Here is a 27,707-nt window from a genome sequence, read left to right as displayed (position 1 = left end):
AACAAAATAACAACAACCATAAATAATATATTTAACAATTCTAAAATAGTTTAAACATAACTTACTAACAATATTCACAACATTAGTTAAATATAGCTACAAACCAGTTAAGTAATAGTATTTAATACTAAAGTTATAGCTGCCGTTTGTATTTATAACTTGGTATTTTAATGAAGTTGTGGTTTATCTTTCTTGTCCTTACAATTTCACGGAAGTTAATTGCTGATAATTTTGGTGTTCTTGTTTTCTTAGGACTCTTGAAGTCGACCTCGAAAAGCCCAAATTTCACCCTGAAAAAAGTTAATAGTTAACTTAAATTACTATATTTAGAATATTTATTATGTAATACAAATTTTTTATATGTTTTTATTGTTAATTTTAATAACATTCAAAAACGGTATGTCATAGATCGGCGCGATTTTGACGCGCCCACAGCGCCCTACCAATGGGTATTATTTTACGAGTATGAATAGATTTCTTATAATTAGGATGATTTGAATGGATGTACGCACGGCACTTTCGATATTGGTGTATACAAAATATGTAGTGCCAAAGGGTACTACTCGATTTTGGAAGGAAGGGGTACACCTCTGATCCCGAAACTAGTTAAAACTGTATCTACTGGGTCAGTGATTCCTCGACAAATGAAACAGAAATATAATAAATAAAAATTAAATGTGTATGTGTGTGTGTGTTAATTACAAATTTTTTAATCACTTTTTCGTTTCAATTGTAACTTTGTGATTTGATTAATAGTATACGAACCATATGCGTGAACATTATACATTTAAAGAAATCTATCCAAAATAATACACAAGCTATTAAGGTTAGTCAAAGTTATAAACTTTATTCGATAAGGCTTAAATTAAGCGCTTTTGAATCTTCAATATAAATATCTCTTTTAAATAACTGAATTTACCATATGCTAGGAAAAAGTTGAGCTCGTGAGAAGAACATACAAGATACCCAACGGCCACTCTTTTCAATCAAATAGAGTATTATACAATAGCTGTATTTTTCAAAATCAATTCAAAACAAATTCGTCTGTAATGTGCTGCATCCAATATATGAATCGTCTTTAAGTAATATAAATTATTTCATAAAAACTATTGAGGAATGAACTTTATTAATATAAATTATCGTATATTGGAAGCATCAACGATTACAAGCAGGCCCAAAAGTTAATGATACTTTCTCTTACTAATTTTGTGAAGGAGTCTTATTGCTCTTGAAACATACTTTACTTAGTCTGGCCATATATACAGTTACAATTAAAAATATACACAATATATCATTTGAATTTGGAATCTGCCTTTTTTATATGATTGTTCATTGAGTTTTTTCATTTTGGCGCCAATAGATTGTACAATATTTGGAGTGAGGTGATAAAGAGTGTGTAACGTTTATCACTCGGTCTACGCAGTCTTGGTTGGAAACGAACGTTTCGGACTTCATCAGAGCTGAAGACTGGCCGTCGTCTAGTCCCGATCTTAAACTGGATTATGATTTATGGTCAGTTTTAGAGAGTACGACTTGCTCTAAACGGCATTAGAATTTGGAGTTCCTAAATCAATCCGTACGATTGGCAGTGAAGAATTTTCCCATGGAAAGAGTGCGTGCTTCTATTGATAACAAGCCTAAACGTTTAAAGGACTGTATTGCAGCCAATGGAGACCACTTCGAATAATCTTTTTATATTTTAAATTCTTCTATACTGTTGTAATAAACTAACATACTATAATAATATGGGAATGAGTAGTTTTATACTCTTTATTAACCAGTTATTAACCCATTATGCAAATAAAAGTTATTTAGGCGAATATACTTTAGGCAACTTGAATACGATCTAATCAAACTGAGTCTGCTCCTTTTAGCTATCACGCGCTGCAAAGTTAGTTCTTTTTAATTTTATATTTTAATAATTTTTGTTACTTATTTAATTTAATGTGTTAAGATTATAATTAATACTGTAAATTGAATGTGTGTTTTATCTATACTAATATTATAAAGCTGCAGTGTTTGTTTGTTTGTTTGTTTGTTTGAACGCGCTAATCTCTGGTACTACTGGTCCGATTTGAATGATTCTTTCAGTGTTGGGTAGTCCATTTATCGATGAAGGCTATGTTTTTTTTTTCAAAATTAGGGATCCGTAATAAAATTGCTATTTTGTAACACAAGGTGTAAAATCAAAAACCTATTTATGCGTGCGCTGCAAAAACTATTGACAATAGAACAAAATGATATATATATCAATATATATATATATATATTATATAATATAGGCAATATTTTATTACTTATAAAACTATCGCGTGAATTATACTTTATATGGCAAAACACCGTTTGCCGGGTCAGCTAGTTGTTTAATAAAGTGTTTTCTATTCTATTCTAAATTATTTAGATCATGAGGAATAACGACAAAGTAATGCTCTTTCTTTTAGAAAACCTATGTATCAATTATTTTAATTTGAGTTCAACTGTAAGCCTTACTCTGGCTATCTGAACATTTTACTGTACCGATTTTTTTCACGAAGAGACCAGCAGAGTTCTTCTAAAGTCTGAGACGATATTTTATATAGAATGTGTGGAAGATTTTGAGGTATAATAAATGATTTAAAGCCCTATTTGAATTGATTTTGAATAATACGAATTTCTTAATATTTCACTCTAGAAGTTTTTGTATATTTCGAAGTGAAAGTTGGAATTAATGTTAAATTATTTTATTTATGCCACTTAGTGGTATTATGTCTATGTATCCACGCAAATGGACAAAGAATTTTGTGTTAATATCAAAATGGGAATGCTTCAACAAAAAAGGAGAAGAGATTCATTCTCTAATGTAATAACTGCGTAATTGTATGTCGTATTTTTTTTTAATATTTTGAGTGTTTTTTTTTGTAACTACGGCCCGCCCATTACAATGCAGTGCCGCTCAGGATTCTTGAAAAACCCAAAAATTCTGAGCGGCACTACATTGAGACATAAGATGTTAAGTCTAATTTGCCCAGTAATTTAACTAACTACGGCGCCCTTCAGACTACTGCTTCACGGCTGAAATAGACGCCGTTGTGGTACCCGTCATCTAGCCGTCATCCTGTGCAAAGGAGCCTCCCACTGGCGTGTGATTTAGTAGTTACATTATTAACTAGGAAGTGACCAAATAAAACGGAATGAAACTTCAACGGAAGTATTGTAAGTAAAATAAACCCAATAGCGACAAAAGATGCCCGGACTATAATTGAATGATAATATAACCACATTGATACCGTGGAAAATGTTCAGAAACGTTTTTTGATAATTTTGTGCAACCCTTTCAAACTTAGAAAATCACTGCATAGTTATGAAGCTCGATTAAAATATTTTAATCTAGACTCACTTGAAATGCGCCGTAAATTAATTGATCTAATATACATGTATAAAGTTGCAAATCATCATATTCATACTAAACTGTTGTCCAGGTTTTCACTGTACTGTAATCCTTGTAGGACTAGAAATGTAAGGACTTTCTTTGTTTCAACTTCTCGCTTGTGGACATCACATAAAGCACCAGTTAATAGATTATCTCGTTCATATAATGACTTAGCAAATATCAATAACTGTATTGATATTTTTTCTAATAGTCTGTGCAGTTGTCGACGCCTAGTTTTAGACACTCTGCGCCTGTTAGAGCCTTAGCTTATCTTTATGTGCTTCATATTTATGTTATACTTATAATATGTAGGATATAATTTTAGTTTGTGTGTTTTAAATTTATGTTTATTTTATCTTAGTTAACAAGTTACATGCATTTTCCTAAGTCGTGATAGTAACATAAAATTATTTATTGTTTTATATAACTCTACATTTATTTAAGTTAAATATCACGTGTTACCATCATAAGTGTTTCCATTTAATTGACGTATATGTTAATAATGATTTACTTATACTAGCGTTATTTTGTAATTATTAATACATGTATGTTGTATGGGAACCAATAAATAAATAAATAAATAAATAAGCGCTAGGAAGTTATTAATAAACTACGCATAATTAATAATTATTAACTATTGTATTATAAGGGCATATTAGTTTGATCGTGATCCACGACAATTATATTCTGATGAACGGATATAGATAAATTTGCTTTATATGCATAATTGTTTTATTCCAAGTTCCAACACATCTGTATGAGTGAGACAATAGTTTTATACCACACCCATACAGCGCATGCGATATGTAATCATGAACTATATTCAATGACGTTCTATACATATAGACAATGCACCTCATACAAAATCAAAGCCAAAATATGGCACATGCCAAAAATGACACCATAATAACCTTCGACTGCTATGTCTATACATTTCTGACTGTGTCCTTTCATCTGTCCCATTCTGACAAGCGGGTCTTGTCTGGGGACTTGTTAATAATATTGTACCATATTTAATGAAAAAATATTCGTTTTATTAAATTACTTCCGCTTTTTGCATATCAATCTTATATAATAAATTGACCTTACCGATGATAAGTCACAGCAGTCTTGTTTTTGAGTCGTTAATGTGTTATTTAAGCACTTTTTATGGCACACTTAGACTTGTTGATTGACACACAGTTGACACACGACTAAGGAGAAAAGTGTGCTTACATTGGCTTTAAGCACACTTTTGCCGTTCCTTTATCAGAATGCGATATATCCATATGTATAGAACGTCATTGTCTATATTATGTATAATAATGTGTGATAATTTTTATTGACACAAATTGTCTAGCCTCAAACTTTTGCTTATTAGACATAGTCTGTAGAGTTTGAGTCCTAACTCTTTGTGCCGTTTGGTCGATACTAATGTCTCAGCCAGGTGTCTCGATAGACACTTGGCCCGTGGGGCCCAGAGGCACGGAGAATGTACAAAGTACTATCTTCGCGCCTCATTAAGGCTACTGGAAACCCAAGTGCTGGCAGCTATATCGGTCAACGGATCAGCCTAGCTATCCAACGCGGCAATGCTGCCAGTATTCTTGGTACGCTACCCCATAATGATAGTTTTATTTTAAACATAGTATTTTAAATAAGATATAAGATTAGTTTGTTTGCATAAACAATATTTTTAAGGATTATATCTGTATGTTCATACTTAAACGTATATATATAATGATGATTATGAAAACATCAATGTCTCGGAAGCAAACATTTATATTCATGATACAAATATTTACACCTAGCGGGATACGAACCCGGGGCTACTAGGTCAGTAGTGACACTGTCAGTCAGTGGTCACACTGAACTGAATGAGTTGTCAATTATTTTAACAACCTTACACTATTCATTACTGGACGTCATATCTCGTTGTGTCTATTTGATTCCAACTTGATCATTAAAAGCCGTTTTTAATAACCTATCTATCCTTAGTTTAACTTATTAGAGGTAGACAAATCTATCCTTTTACGCTAACTTACATTTCAATAACCTATCAACAGATAGCATTGGATTATAACTATATAGGACATAGCTATGGATAGATAAGATCTTGTCATTAAACGGTGATAGCAATATATCCGTAGAGATACGTTATTGAAAACGGACGTTATCCTGATACTCTATATCCATATCAATCCCTCGTAGCCTACCCCTGATTAAAAATACTCATTGAAAAGTATTGAAAATGATAAAATTTGAATTGTTTTCAATAATCCTAATTCTTTTTATATGTATTTATAAATATACAGTTTACATCAAGCTACTGTTAATTTTTTCAATACTTTTCAATGAGTATTTTTAATCAGGAACTGTTCACTTCTACCGTGTGTGACTTGCACACACACACACACAGATATTTTTTTTAAATGTATAATGTATGTATATATCACGTCACTACATCTGATCAGGGTTGTCTGGAAGACAAGTACTATAACTATTTTTTATTAAATATATTGTTAATCACGCCTCACATACGTTAACTTACAAAACAATGTTATTCAATAAACCTATACATAATCGTAAAATAATAATAAAAAAAAATGATATACTTTTACACAAATTATCTTGCCCCAAACTAGATATAACCTGTACTATGGGCACAAGACAAGGATATATTTAATACTTAATTAAACATACTTAAATATACATAAAACATCTATGACTCGAAACAGACATCCATATTCATCATATAAATGTTTGTACCTAGCGGGATTCGAACCCGGGACCTATAGCTCAGTAGGCAGGGTCGCTAACCACTGGGCTATATGGGTCGTAAATTATGAATGATGAATGATTATCTTAAACAAAAATAAATATATATAAAACTTCCATGACTCGAAACAAACATCCATAATCATAATATACATGTTAGTACCTAGCGGGATTCGAACCCGGGACCTCTAGCTCAGTACGCAGGGTCAGTAACCACTGGGCTATATGAGTCGTCGATTATGAATGATGAATGACTATCTTAAACAAACATAAATATATATAAAGCATCTATGGATATCTTCGTAGAATACATAATAGCTTTAAGGGTAAATGTATACACTTCTACAATAAAGTCCCAGCCACTGTTCAGGCATTATCTATAAATAAATTTAAATGTTTTATAAAAAAATGGCTCTGTCGTAAATCCTATTACTCCACTGCTGAATATCTAAATGATCGGACAGCCTGGGACTAGATTGTGATTATTTTATAGCGACTGTACAATATTGTATATTTTTATTGAAAAGAGCGCAAAAAAAGAATGCTGGGAGAGTTTCTTGCGCCGCTTCTTCTCTCTCGGAGCGCCATTTGTTTTCGAAGCGGTAGTAGTATCTAGTAGTATAAGAAATGACATCTAAAGGAATCAATTTTGAGAAAATAAATGCCTTTTATGCCTTTTATGACTCGGAAACAAACATCCATATTCATAATATACATGTTAGTACCTAGCGGGATTCGAACCCGGAACTCTAGCTCAGTAGGCAGGGTCGCTAACCACTGGGCTATATGGGTCGCCGATTATGAATGAGTAATGATTAATTTGATCTCGTTAGTTAGTTACTTACGTAAAACCATCTTTCCATTCAAAGTCGTCCATAAGAGTCCAAGCAAAATATCCAATGACATTGCACTTATCTTCGTGAATAGCCAAAAGAAGTTGACTCATGTAATTATTGTAATAAGAGACTCTATCATAATCATTGAGTCCTCCAAAATCAGACAATCCATTTTCTGTTACAATAATTGGAACTTTCGTGCCGTATTGCTTTGTGATCCAATTGAGAATTTTTCGGAAGCCTTCTGGATAAACCTGATAATAAAATTTGTTATTATTTTATTTCTGAATCAATAACTTACTATTTAAATAATAACAATCTACCTTCATGTTAATTTTGCTATGATTATATTAATTTATAGGGTATAATATCTTAAATAATTTCCATTATATTTACGCTCTAAATTAAACAGTTACCAGTGGGAGGCTCCTTTGCACCGGATGCCAGCTAGATTATGGGTACCACAACTGCGTCTGTTTGCCGTGAAGCAGAAATGTGTAAGCATTACTGTGTTTCGGTCTGAATGAGACATGACATCATATGTCTCAAGGGGACGAGCGCAGTTGTAGTGCCGCTCAGAATTTTTGGGTTTTTCAATAATATTGAGCGGCACTGCATTGTAATGGGTAGGGCGTATCAATTCTCATCAGCTGATCGTCACGTCCCTTATTTTCATAAAAAAAAGACTTAGGAGCTCTTACAAAATAAGATAATTACCTTGTTTACTTACTACATAAATATTTTTTTATAGTACCAACCCAAAAAATAAAAAACTTATAAAATTTAGAAAATACAGCAACTATTATCAAATAAAAAGACGAATGATTAAAAAAAATGATTAAATATACCCGATAAGTCATTCTTATCGCCTTATAATGGGACGCGTAAATTAAAATTTCCATACAAACTTCTATCGCTGGTAAGCTATACGTCGTCCAATTGACAGACAGCGTGTACGGATAAGGTGAGTTACCGTTGATAAGTTTATTTGTACAGAAAAGTCAACGAGAGTTATGATTTTTATCTCAAGTAAGAGATAGACTGAATATTGGGAACGGCCGTAAATATATTTCGAATGTATGCTCTTTAACTGTCATCTCTTATAACTTAATAATATAACAGCTTATTAATAAAATTAAAAACAATATAACAGCTAATTTAAGAAAAAATATGCAAATTATACAATTATTAATGCAGTATTAAGTCTTCTCTTTAAGATAAACAGACAACGAGAAGAATCAGATAAATAGCGCAAATACAGTTATTATTGAGTTTATTTCAGCGGGAAAATATAAAATCTTACGTATTATTTAGATAACGTTTTATATTTTTACATTAACCGTTAAAAACACGGACTAGTAAAATAATAAGGACTCCATGTCACCTTACATAACAGTTTAGCACCAAAACAAGCCGGCAAACGTGTAAATACATACTCTCACACACACACTTACACTAATACAAGCCGATCGGCCGCCATTATGAGATGTGCCCTCGTCTGTGGCAGATCAGTTTTGCGTCGCAATAAAATGTTTTAGAATGCTTTGTGAATAGTGTAATAACAATACCATAAAAATATTTGTGGCCATATATGATTATTTAAGGGAGAAAAAATTGTGTAACTAGTATCCCCCGTAACCACACACACACTAGCATAACGGTGCTTCACCCTCAATATCACGGCGCCGAGTCCTTCTTTTTTTACTCGTCCGTGGTTAAAAATATAATATTTTTAACATAAACTATTTCGCTTGAATAAATATTGTAATTTTAAATAGAATTTAGCTAGGTACCCTTTGTGATGTTGAGACGGCTAGCTAATGAAACATTAACATTTCTCTTTGAATTCAAGATTGAACTTTCAATTTCAAATATCAAAATAAATTTAATTTGCAAGTGCTATCTTTACCTTCAAAATTTCAAATACAATTTTCTTTCAGAGTTTTAGGCAGTAATCCCAAAAATTTGACACCACAATTTTGATAAAACTCAAGTATACTTTGACAAACAAATAAAAATCTTTTAAATTAATTATGAATCTCGCTAATTATAGCACCTTCTTATTAAGAGTCGCTAAGCCTACATGGCCGTCTCAAAAAACCTTCTTGAAAATTTTTCATTAAATAGTTTTAATTTCATTTAAAAAAATTGCTTAGTCTTGAATAATTATGATTTGAGAGATGTAGTACTTTTTTATGACCGTAAGGAACAAGGCGTTCAGTTGATACGCCCTGCGCATTACAATGCAGTGCCGCTCAGGATTCTTGAATAACCCAAAAATTCTGAGCGGCACTACTCCTGCGCTCGTCACTGTGAGACATAAGTTGTTAAGTCTAATTTGCCCTGTAATTTTACTAGCTAAGGCGTCGAAATACAGTTATGCTTACACATAACTGGTATACGGCAGAGATAGGCGCCGTTGTGGTACCCATAATCTAGCCGGCATCCTATGCAAAGAAGCCTCCCACTGGTGGTACTTTAAGTGCGCGTAAGCTAACAGAAAAGCAATTTTATGAAACATTTATTTTTAAGCTATATGCCTACGTTGTTTTTTTTTTTTCAATTAATTTAATTAAGTTAAAGAAGATGTTGTCATGTTAATAAGTTAGGTAGACTCACAAAATTTATAAAACAATTGAAGGAGAGTGATTGTCTTGGAGAAGTTCTTTTTAAGGTCCAAAAAGGGGTTTGAATTTACTTCTCATCAAATTATTTCAGTCGGAAATCGTCCACTCCTGGACAAAATCCTCCCCTAATCCAACCTATTCCGGAGATCTTGACCAGAGAACGGTCTATCCTGGGGGGTGGGGGGGGGCTACCAACACTACGTCTGTGTCTTCTGGTATGTGGTCGCTATTCGAGGACTTTACTGCCCCAACGACCATCTGTCCGTCGAGCTACGTGCCCTGCCTATTTCCATTTCAGTTTCGCAACCATCTGGACAATGTCAGTGACTTTAGTTCTCCTACGGATCTCCTCATTTCTGATTCGATCTCGTAGGGCAACTCCGAGCCCTCTTCATTGCATCCAATTCACTTATTAAATGACAAAATCTTCTAAACATTCAAAAAGATCCCTAAAACCTGAGAAGAAGACCCTCTATTTTTATAAAATTGCATTACAATATATATAATATTTATGCAATAGTATTTACTACGCAAACGTTATTTTAACAATACCTTTAAAAATAAATGTTCAGAATGCTTACCGCCAACCAATCAGATCCAGGCGTGGGCCACGTTGGGTCGTGTTCCATTTTGACTCCAATATCATGGTCCATTGATGGCACCGACCAGCCATCCTCCATACGCGATAGAGACATGAGAAATGTAGAGTAATGGTTAAGCCCGAAAAAATCTGAAGATCCGCGTACCATTTCAACCTGAAACATGAAATAGAGAATTAGAAAATCTATCAATAATCAAATTAGGTGGTGTAAAATTAATTCAAACAGTTCATATAAATGGAACATAATTTAAAAAAAAATGTCCAAAAATAAATACTGACTTAAGCATATAATTTGTCTTAAGACAAGAAAGAAAAACATATTGATAACTTTTAATTTTCCGTACCAGAAACTGGTGTTAATTACAATATGATTCATGCATTTCGTGTTAGTATTATAAAAACTTAAAATGCAATGGAGAATTTTTTTTCTCGAAATATTAAGTTATCTTATATATTAAATAAAAAAAATCAGTCCAAACGTCACAAATACAGCGTTTAATACATAACAGTATAAAACTTAACAAAATAGATATGATATCTGACTATTATAAAACTCATTAAGAATAGATATTCCATGAATTCAATCAATGTTGTATGACAATGTTAGAATGCGCAATAGTTTAATATATTAAATCCAGGAAAACCAAATAATCCACATAGCATTCAGAATTGATATAATTACCCCACTTGCGTAACACAGACTATAATGTATTGAATATATCTTCATAACGAAATTATTTTAAATAACTTTAAAATCATTAAATTGTTCTAAATACTTTTTTATATCGGGCTTGTAATAAGTATAATGTAAAATTTAATAATATTGATTTACATACTTGTTCGATTACACTGTTTAAAAAATATATTAGAGAATACTCGTATTTATTCTGTAAGTCTTTTTTTTACCCTTTGTTTGACTTCTCACAGGATATGTATATTAGTGGAAACTTTATTGGTGTGTGTACAATCTTTTATGTATTTTTGTAAATGTTTTGTCTTTTTTTATGAAAATAAGGAACGAGACGAGCAGGACGTTCAGCTGATGGTAATTGATACGCCTAATAATACTTGCTGTGGCACTCAGGATTCTTGAAAACCCAACAATTCTGAGCGGCACTACAATTATTGCGTTTGTCACCTTGAGACATAAGATGTTAAGTCTCTTTTGCCTAGTAATTTCACTAGCTACGGAGCCTTTTAGACCGAAACACAATAATGCTTACACATCACTGCTTCACAGCAGAAATAGGCGCCGTTGTGGTACCCATTGTCTAGCCGGTATCCTGTGTAAAGGAGCCTCCCACTGGTGTGTAATACAAATCTCCTTAGCGAAATACTCGACCTTACGCCTACATTTCACTCACCACTCACGATCGGGCCTGTACTATAATCAAACACGAACGTTTGCTCCATTAAGAGTAGCAAATCTACAACAGCGCATTCAAAGTTTAATACAAGAGTGAAAACTTACTTCTTGCGGGGTAAAAACTGGTAGTCGTGATCTTGCAAATCCCTGACTAATACTCATGTTATCAATCCTCTCACGAACAAGTTCCGGGTAATCCCCCTTTTCCGAATAGATTGGATGAGCGTAAATACCCAACTGCAAATAAGATAATGTTACCAACAATAACAATATGATTTTGTTTGGTCATTGGTATCACAATTTATAACACTGGTTTGGTGATCACCGTAAGTAAATCCACAACCAATCCTAATGTACATTTTATAAAATAATTTCTATTATTAAACACGACTCATATATTGAATGCAGCACCTTACAAATTAAGGCGACACTAAATGCCAGCGACCTTGAGCGATATGAGTTCACCGCTGCCGGCCCGCCATCTATGTAACAAAGCCAATATTTTCAAAATTATATGCTTACAATCCTCGTTATTCACTACTAATCTGAATAAATGAACTTACACAAAAAAGTACAAGCTATAAGAATAACTTTTCTGAGAGAAGTACCAAAAAAATTCGTTACGCCATGCCAAAAAACTTGTTTAACTTCAAAGAAAAGTGGTAGTTCAAAAAGGCTCGGCAGTGTTAACTATAACCAACAGCAAGCATTAGCAAACTACAAATACGACTTAAGGATATGTGTAACAGGATTAAGTATTGTTCATAGCTCGAAATGCTATACTTTCACCACAAAACTTGTCTAAAAACACCATGTTTGCGTGTTTTCTGCTTACTCTTCGCCTTAATTTGTTATGTATATTACAGCGATTGTAAAATACTGCATTGGATTTAAAGAGTGGCCGTTGAGATTCTTGTATGTTCGTCTCACTAGCTCAACTTTTTACGAACATAATATGGTAAATTCAGTAATTTAAGAGATATATTTGTAGTGACAATTCAAAAGCGCTTAGTTTAAACCTAATAGAATAAAGTTTAATTGGTTTTGGCTTTATAATCTACAGTAAACTCTACTCTATTTCTATTTGGATATAATAATATATTATAATATGTGCATAGAAGTTAAATATGTATATCTTGTCACTATCTTCCATACTGTAGTCCGTCAAAATTTATGTTCTTCTAGAGCTATTTATTTATTTATTGCACCAATAAAGTATACACTAATTTATGCAAAATATAATATATATATAAACAAAAATACAAGTTGAGTGCTACCTATTATAGGCGCAAATAACATTCTTAAATAAAAAGCAAGTACGTTAAAAAGTAAAAATTTCTAATTAAATTATTAATTTTATAGTTATAATATAATAATTAAATGAATCTACAGTTTTTACTTATAACAGGTTAAAAAAAACAATTTACTATCAATAGACTAAATAAAATTATTAAAAAGTATTGAAGGATTTACGTAGAATTGTTGTCAGACAGACGTCAAATTTATAACAGAATTTTGTACTGGAAAAAAATTATAGCAGAATTCACTGGAAAAAGTTTATAACAGAATTCACTGGAATAAACTTATAACAGAATTCACTGGAAAAAATTTATAACAGACAGAGACAGATTATATGTTTATTACAAAATTATATGGTAGTATTGATTTTACAACCAGATTTTTGCAAAGTTGATTCACATACAGAACTTTTAAACTTTGCAAATGTGTCCGAAAGTGTGTGCAGGAGTAGTGCAAAGTATAAATGAATATTATGTTAACAACAATATTATTACATAACACTACGACAAATTAACAATAGTTTATATTACACAAATAAAACTGAAAACAAAATTTTATGCACGATGCGGGACTCGAACCCGCGACCTCTCAGGTTCCATGCGAGCGCTCTTTCCATTGATCCAAACGTTCGAGTGACATATCGTTGATAAATCTTGTATGCCTTGTTAAAATCCCAGAAGTGAGGGTTAAAAAAATATATTGCTTAGATTTGAAAGAGCGACATCTCATTTCAATTTCCTAATATCATGCAAATATTGGGGTTTAGCAGGTTATTAACAGTAAAGTAGATGCTGTAGATGAAGCCACAACCTGAGAGATGAACAAGACATAATGATAATATCACTCGAACGGTTCGCGGACCACACCGAAACGTGAGAGGTCGCGGGTTCGAGACCCACATCTTTCATAAATTTTGTTTTCAAATTTAATTTATTTAAAAAAATTAAATAAATATAAAGAAAATAAGTTATACTTTCATTGCTCGTCAAGGGGATCGCTTTATGCTATAAGCTAGCTATTAACGTTAGCATATTTATGATTCAACGCGATATCGATACCGCAGCTGGTTTACTTAAACCCGTTTCACGCGCCAAAATATATTTTCCCTTCAATAAATTAAATCGGTTAAATTTCAATAATACCTAGTCTTGCCATAAATACTGGAACTAAGAAAAAAAATGTTTCTATAACAAATAACATTTATTAAATTTAATTCATATATATAAAAGAATTTGAAATATAAAAAGCTGTTTCGAAGTGGTCCCCATTGGCTGCAATACAGTCCTTTAAACGTTGAGGCCACTTATCAATAGAAGCACGCACTCTTTCCATGGGAAAAAACTTCACTGCCAATTGTACTGATTGTTTTAGGGACTCCAAATTATCACGGCGTTTAGAGCAAGCCGTACTCTCTAAAACTGAACATAAATCAGAATCCAGCGGATTAACTAGACGACGGCCAGTCTTCGCCCTGAAGAAGTCCGAAACGTTCGTTTCCAAGACTGCGTAGACCGAGCTTTATGACCCGGCACCGAGTCTTGCTGGAAGGGTCGTTGTTTTTGAACGTGGTGTTGTTAAGTGGCTTCACTACCTTGACAATAATGGTATCTTGATATACATGTTTTGATGCCTTTAATACCAAGCATATGGAGAGTTTTAAAATTTTCATTTGGCTCCATACCTACTTTGTGTAATGCAATCACAGCGATTCGGTTCTCCTTATCACCACACTCAATTTTAATATCGCAAAATATTGTACAATGTATTGGCGCCAATGAGAAAACTCGATGAACAATCATATAAAAATGACAGATTCCAAATTCAAATGTAATATTTTGTTTATTTTTAATTGTAATAGTATTTATGCAGCAGTGATGGGCCTAAGTCAGTCTTAGTCGACTCGACTCGACCTTATTCAAAAGAGTCATAGCATTCAATATTCACCAAATAATCTTATTTCTCTCAGCGTGCGTAAAGAAGTTCATAATATCAAAAATATTTTAATTTGAAATAGAACTTACCGTCATCTGAAGATATCTTTCGGCTGCTTCACGATCATCTGCTTTTGTTGGATCTTTAGGATCGGCGTGAAACGCGTCCAATGTTAAACCAACTTTGCCTGTGAGAAAATTTTATTAAATGGAGACATTTTCTAATCTTTTTAACTGTGTTTGCTGAAGGAATAGACAATCCTTCTATTGGAGTATACAAATTATAATACAGAAAGAAAAATCATTTATTCTGCAACTTAAGCCTAGTAAACAAGTAGACTATTATTAATTTATATTAAAATGCAGAATTGGGATATTCCCCCTTATTGCAATTTGGAATTAAGAGTATTGTCATCATATATTTTGTTTTCCAGTATATTATTTAAGTTAGTATCCATAAGTCTATACAATTATATTCTGATCAACTTATAAATATTGGCAATAGTGTAATTTTAGCAAGCGAAAAATATGTTACTGCTTCACGAGTCACAAATGTATCACATTAACGCCTTAAATTTGTATGTATTCTATTTTTTTTTTAATGAAAATAAGGGACGAGACGAGCAGAACATTCAGCTGATGGCTATTCAAACGCCTAGCCCATTACGATGCAGTGCTGCTCAGGATTCTTGGAAAACCCAAAAATTCTGAGCGGCACTACAATTGCGCTCGTCACCTGCGACTAAAGATGCTAAGTCTCATTTGCCCAGTAATTTCATTAGCTTCGGCACCGAAACAATAATTTAAAAAAAATTACTGCTTCACCGCAGAAATAGACGCAGTTTAGGTACCTATAATCTAGCCAGCATGCTGAATTTAAGAATTAATTATATTAATCCATTCCTGCCGCCGAATTTCACCTTCGTACGACACGCCACAAGTTACGATATCATCCCCACCATCTGGATGTGTGGCCTCCACAGTGCGATAGATGATGATGAGACGACATGGGTACCTTCAAGAAAAGCGCGTACACCTTCCTTAAAGGCCGGCAACGCTCTTGTGATTGCTCTGGTGTTGCAGGAGAGTGTGGGCGGCGGTGATCACTTAACACCAGGTGACCCGTACGCTCGTTTGTCCTCCTATTCCATAAAAAAAAAATGCTGTGCAAAGGGGCCGACCACTGGTAAATTTTTTTGTAATTCTCAATAGGAGCGGATCTCATGAATTTATTTATTTACGAATATTTAGTTGAAACGTTCTCTGTGGTCATTTGAAATCTTACCTTTTTGGCGAGGCTTGAATTTTTTATCATAGAGATGATATACTTTAGCGTGCCCGAGCAACATGTTGTGAGAACATAAGTAGTCAGCTACTCCGCTAAACTTTATTGCAGGAACAAAGTAATCTCTTCCGTATCCCTGAAAAATAATAAATGTATCAGAATTTTTTCTTTTTTGAGGGAGCAGACGGGAAAGTACTCTACACTAGTCGATCTTGTCATTGGAAACTTAACTCTTATTAAACACAAATTATTATGTTTTTAAAGTGAAAACCCTCTGTTATTCATTACACAAATTAAATTTGAAAACATAATTTATGAACGGCTGAGTGGAAGAGCGCTCGCATGGAATGCAAGCGGTCGCAGGTTCGAGTCCCGCATCTTTCCTAAATTTTGTTTTCAAATTTACTCTTGTTTGTAGTAAAAAGTTGAAAGGCATAATTTTTATATAAGAATATTTCACATTTTATCTTTATTTATTCACTCTTCTTATATGTCTGCATCTACTTTTGATTTTATTTAATCAGGCGTTATTTTGCGCAAATCCATAACTATCCAAATGTTGTAATTTTTATTGAGTGTATATTCTGCTAAGTTCTGTTTTAAATCAATTCGACACGTGTTTCGTCTCTACACGAGGCATCCTCAGGAGATGTTGACTTGCTAAATTCATGCACCAGACTGCTAGCTGTGAGTCTTTTGCCACGAATTTACACTCAATAAAGATCACATTTGCATCTACTTTTTACCTTATTCAAATAAGTCGAAACCTTTGAGTAATTTTAGTATCACTTTTCATAATATTTTATAAATATTATTTTAATACTGAAGCTGTCATAATTGATTTAAAATGATTGGCAATGAGTTCCTTGCTACTTCTTCTCGTTGAGCTCAATCTTACCGAAGTGGTGGTAAATGTAAAAATATCTTCAACATTCATAAGTCTTATTTTCTGCTCTTAATGAACACATTATTTTTGATTTGAATTCATTTAAAAACTCGTTTTATGAATTTGAAACTAGTTTTCTATCTTATATGTTAATTTTTTGAAACGAAATAGAAAAATTATAACTATAATAAAAAGTAGTTAAAAAATACCAAATAACACGCTTTGTATTGAAAACTGAACTAAAAAATATTAAATTTCTTTTGAAACTTAAAATTAACATCAATTTCTGCCTTATAGACGATGGATGAAAATTGTATAAATTAACAAAAATATTATTTTGCAAATTGAAATATGGAATAATTTTATCAAATTAATGTATTTTCCTCGATAAATCGATAAGATTGAACGAAATTTGGTCATTTTAAGTGGAACAAAATCGCACCCAAATGAGTTGGTTACAAACAAACATACATACAGCTGAAGCTGATGTGATGAGATGTAAAAACACATAAATGAGCAGCAGTCAACTTACTTGATAACAATGTATGTGTATTTCATTTATAGTGGTCCATATTTTAACAAGATCGCCAAACAAGGTGAAAGCCACTCTTGCGTAATCCACAAAAAAATCAGCCATTTTGGGATTACTCCATCCACCTAAATCCATCAGCGGAGTCGGCAAATCCCAATGGAAGAGCGTAACAACTGGATTTATTTTAGCTTTCCGCAGTTCTTTGAAAAGCCTTCGATAATATCGTACACCCTCTTTATTGATATAGTTATCTGTGCCCTTTGGTAATATCCTGCGAAAACAAAATATATGTTTTATCACATTTGAAATAATTAAAAATATATTTTTTTTATGAAAATAAGGGACGAAACGAGCAGGACGTTCAGCTGATGGTGATTGATACGCTCTGCTCATTACAATGCAGTGCCACTCAAGATTATTGTTAAACCCAAAAATTCTGAGCGGCACTACAACTGCGCTTGTCACCATGAGACATAAGATATTAAGTCTAATTTGCCCACTAATTTCACTAGCTTTGGTGCCCTTAATGCTTACACATTACTGCTTCAATATACAGCGACAATCGTCCGTGACCATGCAGGTTATTAGACACGGGAAACATTGGAGAAAATAACAAATAAATATTTTTATTATTCAATAAGTTATTGAGAACATATTAATTTTTGTCTTGGATGTATTAAATAGAGAGAGAGATAACGTAAAAAATTACCAAAAATATATGATGAGGGTTCTACATTATAATTGTGGAAGTTAATATTGGGTGAAAATATGATAGAATGAAAAATTATCGATAGAAAAAATACACAAATTAAGAAGACTCTAAATTTTCCTAAGTTTTTTTTAACGAAAATAAGGGACGAGACGAGCAGGACGTTCAGCTGATGGTAATTGATACCCATCACAATACAGTGTTTACAAATTACAGCTTCACGGCAGAAAATCGGGTGAGTCTCGTGATTATTTTATTATTATTAATTATATTGAGTCAAAAATTAGATAAATAATATCGCTATTGTATTCCTGAGGACTGGCATTAGCAATTTAAAAAAAAAATATATATTTAACGAGGTTTTTAACTAAAATACATTCGGTACATAATAAATAAAATACTGTTTTTTTATGAATTGTCAATAATATTTCATAACATCAAGAATTATTTCGTTAAATATGCTTCCTATTGTTATAATGAAACTGGCAAACCGTGCGTCACTAAATTATTTCATATATATTTCTTTTAATATAAATTATTTCATATTAAAAGAAATATTAAAAATAGAAATAATTATGGGACCCAAATCGAAATAAAAAATATCCTATCTCTCAAGTTGGACTAAACTGCACTCCATGAAGTTATCCCTATTAAAAGCCGTTCATTAGTTTAGGAGTCCATCGCGGACAAACAACGTGTCACGTAATTTATGTATGTTAAGATAAGTAGGGATTGTTAACCGTTTGTTATATTAAAACATCTTATTAAATTCTAAAATTAAAAAATTACCAAACCGTTAAGTTAGTCACTTCTGTACTTTTCTTCCATTTAATATTATTACTTAGAATTTTGTTAAAATGAATCTTAAAATTAATAATTCAAATCATAAGCTACTTAGACTGAATATTGTGGTAAATACAAAAGTCGGGCCTTTGTTGAAACTTAACAGCGAATATGCTACAAGTAAAGTATTTTGTGCGGCTTAAAGTGATTTGAGAGTGGAGCACTAAATAACTTAGACACTTCTCTCAACTAAACCCTCTAATCTTCTAAGTTAGCTCATAAGGTAACTTAATATAATACAGCCTTGTTCACGTCACTCTTGCGGTAACACAGTTGCAAATTGCGCTGTACTTTAATAACTTGTTAAATCGCACTTATTCATTCTATATTCATACTACATTCTCTTGTACTGTTAATAAACTATAATGTTAAAGGAAAAAATATATAACGATTTTAATGATTGGGAATGGTGCGACCGCCCTCAGGCTATTAAATAATCATTTTAATTGTATAATATTACTTTTTAATATTTTTTCGATGAAGAAAAAAAGCCCGCTGAGATTGTTGCGCCCTTTCTTCTCAGGTCTGAGGCATTCTTTTTGGAATGGGTGGTAGTTTTTGACTTTCAATAAGTGATGTCACATCCTATGAATTTGTGAAACCGTAAAAAATCATTTTATATATTAATTAAGAATCTGTTCTTTTGGTATTGTGTATAAACGGACATTATATATTTGTATATTCTGTACAAAAGAATGAGATTATATGCGTGCATATAATCGCGAGGCGTAACTACATATATTAGTAAGTACTTTAAGTTCTTGACCGCAATAAAGGCCAATCTAATGAAGTATTAACTGGATAAAAAAACTTACGCGGCATTTCCGTATAGTACACATACAGGTAAACGTGTCGATACTAATTATTGCTTGCGGGCAACTTGTAACCGTTTATAACATTTTAATACACTTGCTTTTGGTCATGCAGCAAAGGACGTCAATTATTTTCTGTTTTCCGTACACACATGGTTTTCCGGGTGTGAATTAATCTTATTTTTTTTAAGTATTTCTTTACAAAGTTAAATATTTTTTTTATGGAAGTAACAAATGAACATATATACAGGCCAGTTGATTGTATGACAAGAGTCGAAGAAACATACATACGAAGTTGAAATCTGAAAAACACATCGGTACGTGTCGGGTGAGGATCAAACCGGGGCGCCGCGCGTCGTGTTAGTTTTTATTAGTTTAAAATATATGTTATATATATAATACGAGCTGACCCGACAGATGTTGTTCTCTACATAATAAATAAAATACTATTTTTTATTAATTTGTCAATAATATTTTATCATATCAAGAATTATTTCGTAAAATATGCTCCCAGTTGTTATAATGAAATTGTTTCACAGCAGAACTGTCAAACTGTGCGTCAATAAATTCTCTCATAAAAAATACAAAACAAACATTCAATGCAAAACAAATATTGGAAATAAAAATAATTATGGGTCTGAAATAGAAATAAAAACTATCCTATTTCTCAAGTTGGACTAAACTGCACTCCATGAAGTAATCCCCATTAAAATTCGTCCGGAAAGGAACGCAATTCTTGTCAGCTGTCATCTATCTGTCATAATATAATCTAAGTCTTCCTTATGAATATGATCTATCTATTAGACACACCTTAGACAAGCTTCGACACCTGTTTAAATAATGCAATGTCTAAAGATTATTGAACGCTAAACAACAGAAAGACACAGATTTGTAAGATGATTTTAAAACAAGTGTTCAACACATGTTAATTTCTTTATAATAACACAGTACCTAACTGTTTATCATGACAGTTTATTATTGTAATAAATACTTTAGAAGATATTCAAATCAAAACAACCCAGACACTCAACGTTGCAGGGTAAGATCCGAGTGTTGATTGAGAATTTCTGTTACCAAACCCAATAATTTACATTTTTTTTAAATTACAACCGCGTGAGACTGGGATGCGGTCGTATCTTAGCCCCTTTCGTTTACGTGGCAATTTGACAATTGAAATATATTTAATTACTCATTTTAATTTCATACCTTGCACGAAACTCTGATCCATTTTCTAAAAGTATAATACTATTCACAAATTTCTAAATAAATTCTATATAGGATATTCTAGGATGCAGATTTAATGTATTTATCTTATGAATTAATTTAACTTAAATTTATTCATAAGATACATAATAGCTTTAAGGGTAAATGTATAAACTTTTATAATAAAGTCCAAGCCACTGTTCAGGCAGTATCTATAAATAAATTTAAATGTTCTTTAAAAAAATGGCTTTGTCGTAAATCCTATTACTTCACTGCTGGATATCTAAATGATCGGACAGCCTGGGACTAGATTATGATTATTTGATAGCGATAGAAATGACTGTACAATATTGTATATTTTTATTGAAAAGAGCGCAAAAAAGAATGCTGGGAGAGTTTCTTGCGCCGCTTCTATTCTCTCAGAGCGCTATTTGTTTCCGAAGCGGTAGTAATATCTAGTATATTAGAAATGACATCAAAAAGAATTCTAAAGGAATAAATTTTAAGAAAATAAATGCCTATTAATGTCATCCGTCACTAGATCCTGAATCTTTATTGCAACAATAGTACAAGATCCCACTGCTCTATTCTGCACTTATCTGTTATCTTACAGCCGTTCCCAATATTCAGTCTATCTCTTACTTGAGATAAAAATAGTTACTATCGTTGACTTTACTGTCCCAACAAACTTATCGAGACGGGACGACGTATAGCTTACCAGCGAAAGAAGTTTCTATGGAAATTGCAATTCACGCGTCCCAATATAAGGCGATAAGAATGACTTATCGGGTACATTGGGACAGCTTCAGATTATTGACAGCTAATTACTAACAGTAGAAGGTAGTGAGTAATTTATCTCTATCACAATCTTAATAGATATAAATTCAGTGTCCTGATGTTTGCTTTCAGTGAACTGATAAACTAATTTTAATTGAGCGGATTTTAATTGAGATTACTTCATGGAGCGCAGCTTATTCCAACTTGAGAGATAGAATAGCTTTTATTTCGATTAGGCACCCATAATATTTCTATAACAATATTTGTTTTGTATGAAAATATGTTTTATGAGAGAATTTATTGACGTACGGTTTGACAGTTCTGCTGTGAAACAATTTCATTATAACCACAGGAAGCATATTTTACGCGAATTAATTCTAAATGTTATGAAATATTATTGACAAATTCATAATAAACAGTATTTTATTTATCATGTACAGAACAACGTCTGTCGGGTCAGCAAAAAACAAATAAAAATCTACTATATCTCAATAGATAGATCTAACGAAAAGCATTCCGTAATAGATTATTGTAATGCCAAAACCGTTGCCGGAAAATAAGATTACATTAAATAGATTTAAATAATAGGAATAGATATTACTTAGATAATTTTAACGTCTAGATAGAGTCTCTTGCTGTAAGAAAACCGATAAAAACAGGCCAGGAATGAGCCTATTAGTGTGTGTGAAAACTTTTTTCGTCGTTTTCACATCTGTCATAGTCTATCTAGACGTATAAAAGATCTATGAGGTATTATACGAAGTATTGAAGCAATTATATCACGGATATGTAAAGTACAATGAACTGTGGGAATTCCTCACCTTGGCCATGATATTGAGAGGCGGTAATACTTGACACCAAGAGATTGTACCATGATTATGTCTTGTTTGTACTTGTGGTATGAGTCCGCCGCTACGTCACCATTAGATCGGTCCAGCGTGAAGTCGGGATTCTTGTGCAGAAATGTGTCCCACATACTCTCACCTTTACCTACAAATATTACAAAAATTAATACCTTGTTCTGTTGGAACAAAGCATGCTTTCTTTTGCATAAATGCAAGAAAATAATAATTGAGTGGATAAAGTCATAATTATAAAGATACGAAAAACCTACTTATAATAAATAGACACACACACAGCACATTAAGTTTAGATTACATATAAATCAATTTTTGAAGTTACACATCTTTAGATGATTAAAGTGATATTTTAAGATGTACGCCCATCACTGTAACACAAAAGTAACAGGGTGAAGTTGATTCCTAAAATTTTCTGACATTTTTGACGTGAGATTTTCTTCGTCCGTTATTAGGATAGGCAAAGGATTCAAGCCCGTACAGCCGCATTCGTTATTTAATAATTAATTGTCAAAGCCATCGTTGCAAGATTTTTACAATATTGATCTTTCTACAAACGTAGAATAGCACGAGGAATAAATAATTTTAAGGATTTTTGCTTTGTTAGGCCAAAGAAGTACAACTTTTTATTATGTACTTATTGTTAGTAGTTTTCTTTCCCTTGGCTTATAATATTTATGTTAAAGTCCACTTGTTTATTATTACATCATATTATTATGTTTTTGTTGTGGAAGAGCAGGGCCTCCTACTACATGCAACTCATGCTTAAAAGGACACCCCAACACTGATATTGTATATTTTGTTGTAACAACTATTCGGCCTCGTATTCATGGAAATTGATTATATTAACTCACTGTACAACTTTTAAAACTTTCGAGATAATTTGCTACATATTATGTTACATGACTACCCCCATAGCCCAATGGTTAGTGACCCTGCCTACTGAGCTAGAGGTCCCGGGTTCGAATCCCGGTAGTTGCAATCAGTTATATAATGAATATGAATATTTGTTTCCGAGTCGTGGATGTTTATTTGTATTTATGTATCTTTAAATAAGTATATTGTATTAAATATGTCGTTGTCTTGCACTCATAGTACAGGCTATGCCTAGTTTGAAGCAAGATAATTTGTGCAAGAGTGTGTCAATATTATTATTACTATCCTTTTATATAAACTTGATAATTTTCGTGTTAAAATTTATGTAAATTCATTTAAATAGTATAATTGTGGGTAATGTTAGTTGTTCAATAGTTTAACAGATGCAGTTAATAAAACGATTTTCAATGCAATTATTCAGCAACTAGGTCTTACCTACGACTTCATCCGAATTGAATAGTTACTTAGAGCAAATTTTTTAGGATACTTTTCAAATAATATATATACAAACTGCTCTTTCTGATACTGGCAGCGTTCTTCTATGATACAGTGCATATTCCTTGTAATTGTGGACAGTCTCTTTAATAGTACTTCCCTGTTAACTTTAATCCCCTATTTCATCCCAACGTATGTCAAAGTTTCAAAAATGCTCGAACGAATGTTTATAAATTATTTCTTTTCGAGTGCCTAAATACAAAGTTTAATGGATCTTCAATAATGTCGAATTTCCATACAAACTGCCATTCCCTATTTCAACCCCTCCATTTATTTATTTTTTGCAATAAAAGGTAGCTTATGTCCTTTTTGAAGCTCTAGTCTATCTCTGTACTAAATTTTATCAAAATCGGTTCGCTGTTTAAGGATGGCACCGTAACAGGCAAACATTTCAGGTTACCAATATACCTCGATATATATTTTACGCTACAATTAAGGTTGTTAAGTAATATGTTACTAAAATCATATTGTAATGGTCGACATCAAGTGGGACATTTGCTCGTTTCCTTACTCATAAAAACAGGAAATAAACATTTTAATAAAAATAATTATTTATGATACAACTACGATAAGTTGGTTTTTACAAACGTTTTATACGAATGTAACAAAGTCGCGAATTCGTAAATACCCGCACATGTGTCATACAACGTTTTTTAACACATCTGCGAGTAAAGGGTTCAGTAGGTGACGAATCCAACTTTTTGACCTAAACTATCTGTCAAAAAATTGTAAATAGCTTTGACGTTTCTAATGTTACATGACTTCACGAGCACGTGTTCAAAATTAGAACTACGTGTACCGTTCCGTTGTATGGTGCGAGATTTTTCTTTCGAACAATGCATATAGACTTTGTAAATTCATTTATTACATCAAAACAAAATCTAATCAAATCAAAATCACTTTGTACAAGTAGGTCACGGAAATGACACTTATAAATGTCAGAAAAAAATGTCTTATGTAAAATTGAATTAATTATTTTGTTCTTATTGAATTTACTACTACCTCGTAAAGGGTTGAGCTAATGAGAAGAAGTAGCAAGAAACTCATTGCCACTCTTTTAAATCAACACTTAAATTTTCATCGTTTTACAAATCATTTCAATTACAATGTATGTAAAGTGATGTAACATACTCAAACGTCAAATAGTACCTTACATAAGTAAGTCAAAAAAGTAAATGTAAACGAATGCAAAACAAAAGTTATTGAGTACAGTAATTGCATCATCCACACACACCGTAAATAAATAAAAGTATTTTGCGAGCATTTCATCAGCAATAAAAAAAATATATTAAAATTTAATTTGAAAACCATGAAGCAGGGTTACAGGATCATCCTTCCATCACAAGTAGCGCCCGTCCACGAGCATGACGCATGGGCTAGACATAGCCTTCGTCGACCAGATTTTAGGGAAGGGAACGACCCGTCCCACGTCACTGCCACAGGCAGTCACATTTAGCAAGTTAGTCGAAAATTATTTTTTTATAACTTACAAACGATTAGATAGATTAACGCTTTTAAAACAATTGAATAAAATATTATTTCATGCCGCATTCCGACTTCGGAGTTTTGTTGCTATTACGTTTTATTATGAAGTAAAATATGTAAATTTAGCTAGATTGCTCAGTTGAGATATTATTATTTCTACAAAGTAGCACACTCGATCGAGCCACCAATATTTCCAAAATTATGCGGTTTTCATACATTATAGCTTAGCTCGTACGATCCTCGTAATATGCAAAGTTTTCCCTCAACTATTGATGTTTTCCTCAAATGTTGGAAAATGACATTAAAAGTTTTAATAGGTCTTCCTATATAGAGTTCATAACAATTTCGATATTTGAAAAATATGAGATTTCGATAGATAACTGTTTCAAATGAATTGTTTTTACTTCAGCATTACTTTTAGATATCTTATCGATTATCGGCCGTTCCCAATATTCAGTCTATCTCTTGCTTGAGATAAAAATCATGACTATCGTTGACTTTTCTGTCCGAATAAACTTATCGACGGTAACTCACCTTATCCGTATTCCCTACACGCTGTCTGTCAATGGGACGACGTATAGCTTACCAGCGATAGAAGTTTGTATGGAAATTTCAATTCATGCGTCCCAATATTAAGGTGATAAGAATGACTTATCGGGTACAGCTTCAGATTATTGACAGCTAAGTACTTACATTAGATGGTAGTTATTTATCTCTATCTGTAGATAATATATTGGGATCGGCCGTTAACCAGCAATTCTTGTATATATAATATATAATATGAATCTCGGAAACGGCTTCAACGATTTTCATAAAATTTTGTATACAGGTAGTTTCGGCGTCGACAAGTCGATTTAGCTTCAATTTAAAAAAAAAAGGAGTTTTTTTCGTGTTTTAATGAGAAACAGCTACAATAACATTAGAATACAAAGGTAAATTTCGCCACTATATATCTATAATAAATAAATAAGCTCAGATGGGACATTGGGTGATCCGATAAGCAGAGGACCCCGGTTCGAATCCAGATGTCCTATTAGTTTTTTTTTTTGTTCAAGTTTTGTACATTCTTAAAAATCCGAGCAAGGCTCGGTCATCCAGATATTTTTCTTAATGTAAGGGAGCGTAATATAAACACTGTTAGAGTTACAAAAATGTTTGCTTAATTTAAAAGAAAACAAAAGACGACAAACCTTTTAAAGTAATTTCATAGCTTTGTCTACAGTGTTATTTTTTATTTTGTGCCATAACGAGCACTTAGTCTCCTGGATAGAAAATCCGACCATTAATGCCTTTGTTTACATGGCGAGGAAAGTTCAAACAAATATTATATTTCAGGCTTACCTCCCTCATTCCAAGCACCTTCTATTTGAAATGCAGCCGTCGCGACTCCCAACATAAAATTGTCAGGAAACGAATAATTGCTCAACCCAGAGGTTACTAGTCCATTCACTCCATTTGTTATTAACAGCAGGCTGAAATATTTAATCACTGTTACATTCTACCACGCCTTAAATATACTGAGATAGTTGGATTATCATTACCAAAGATCTAAAATGTATTTCTTTATTAGATTTAAATAATTTTCAAAATTATTAATCCTATGGACTGAATGTCTGTTCCAGGGTAATATTTTATGTAAATCAATTCGTTCATATTGTAATTTACTAATAGAATCATTTATTTTTCATTTAATTCAAAAACATGTACTAGTAATAAAATTGATCAAATTAAAAAGGTTAATGAAATAACGCTTATACGGTAAAGATAATAAAATATGTCGGTTAAGTTTGAACAGCACGAAATCTATCACTATCAAGAATTAATTTTACACCTACAAAATAATAATAAAACATTTTCGTAACAATTTTTTTTAATATTACAAAATAAGTAACAGTTCTCAAAATACTAATTTACCAAAAAATTAACACAAAAACATATTAAACTCATGCACTATCGACTAATATTTTACAAATTTGCCTTGAACTTTGTTAAAGTTAATAATTCAATAACACTTGAAGTTATGATCAAAGAATAAAGACCTGATGCTGGCTAGAAGAGCTCCGCTCTGGGCGACACAACTCAGGCTCTGCATTTTGCTAACTAAACAAAACCAATCTCATT

At 32.4% G+C, this 27,707-nt stretch overlaps 1 protein-coding gene across 1 annotated transcript; it reads right to left on the bottom strand.

Moving 5' to 3' along the window:
• Positions 1-66: 66 nt before the first annotated feature.
• LOC126967179 (myrosinase 1-like) lies at positions 67-27,678 on the bottom strand. Its single transcript, XM_050811654.1, has 10 exons — positions 27,626-27,678; positions 26,928-27,058; positions 22,695-22,863; positions 17,530-17,800; positions 16,112-16,247; positions 14,917-15,014; positions 11,702-11,833; positions 10,211-10,384; positions 7,012-7,256; positions 67-290 (listed from the first exon to the last, which is right to left on the bottom strand). The coding sequence occupies exons 1-10, from the start codon at positions 27,676-27,678 to the stop codon at positions 134-136; spliced, it is 1,566 nt and encodes a 521-aa protein (XP_050667611.1). The 3' UTR covers positions 67-133.
• Positions 27,679-27,707: the final 29 nt, after the last annotated feature.

Source organism: Leptidea sinapis, chromosome 12, assembly GCF_905404315.1.
Source record: "Leptidea sinapis chromosome 12, ilLepSina1.1, whole genome shotgun sequence".
In the NCBI taxonomy this organism is placed as follows: Eukaryota; Metazoa; Arthropoda; class Insecta; order Lepidoptera; family Pieridae; genus Leptidea; species Leptidea sinapis.
Note: the sequence above shows the minus strand (reverse complement) of the source record. Positions and strands in the feature narration are given on the sequence as shown.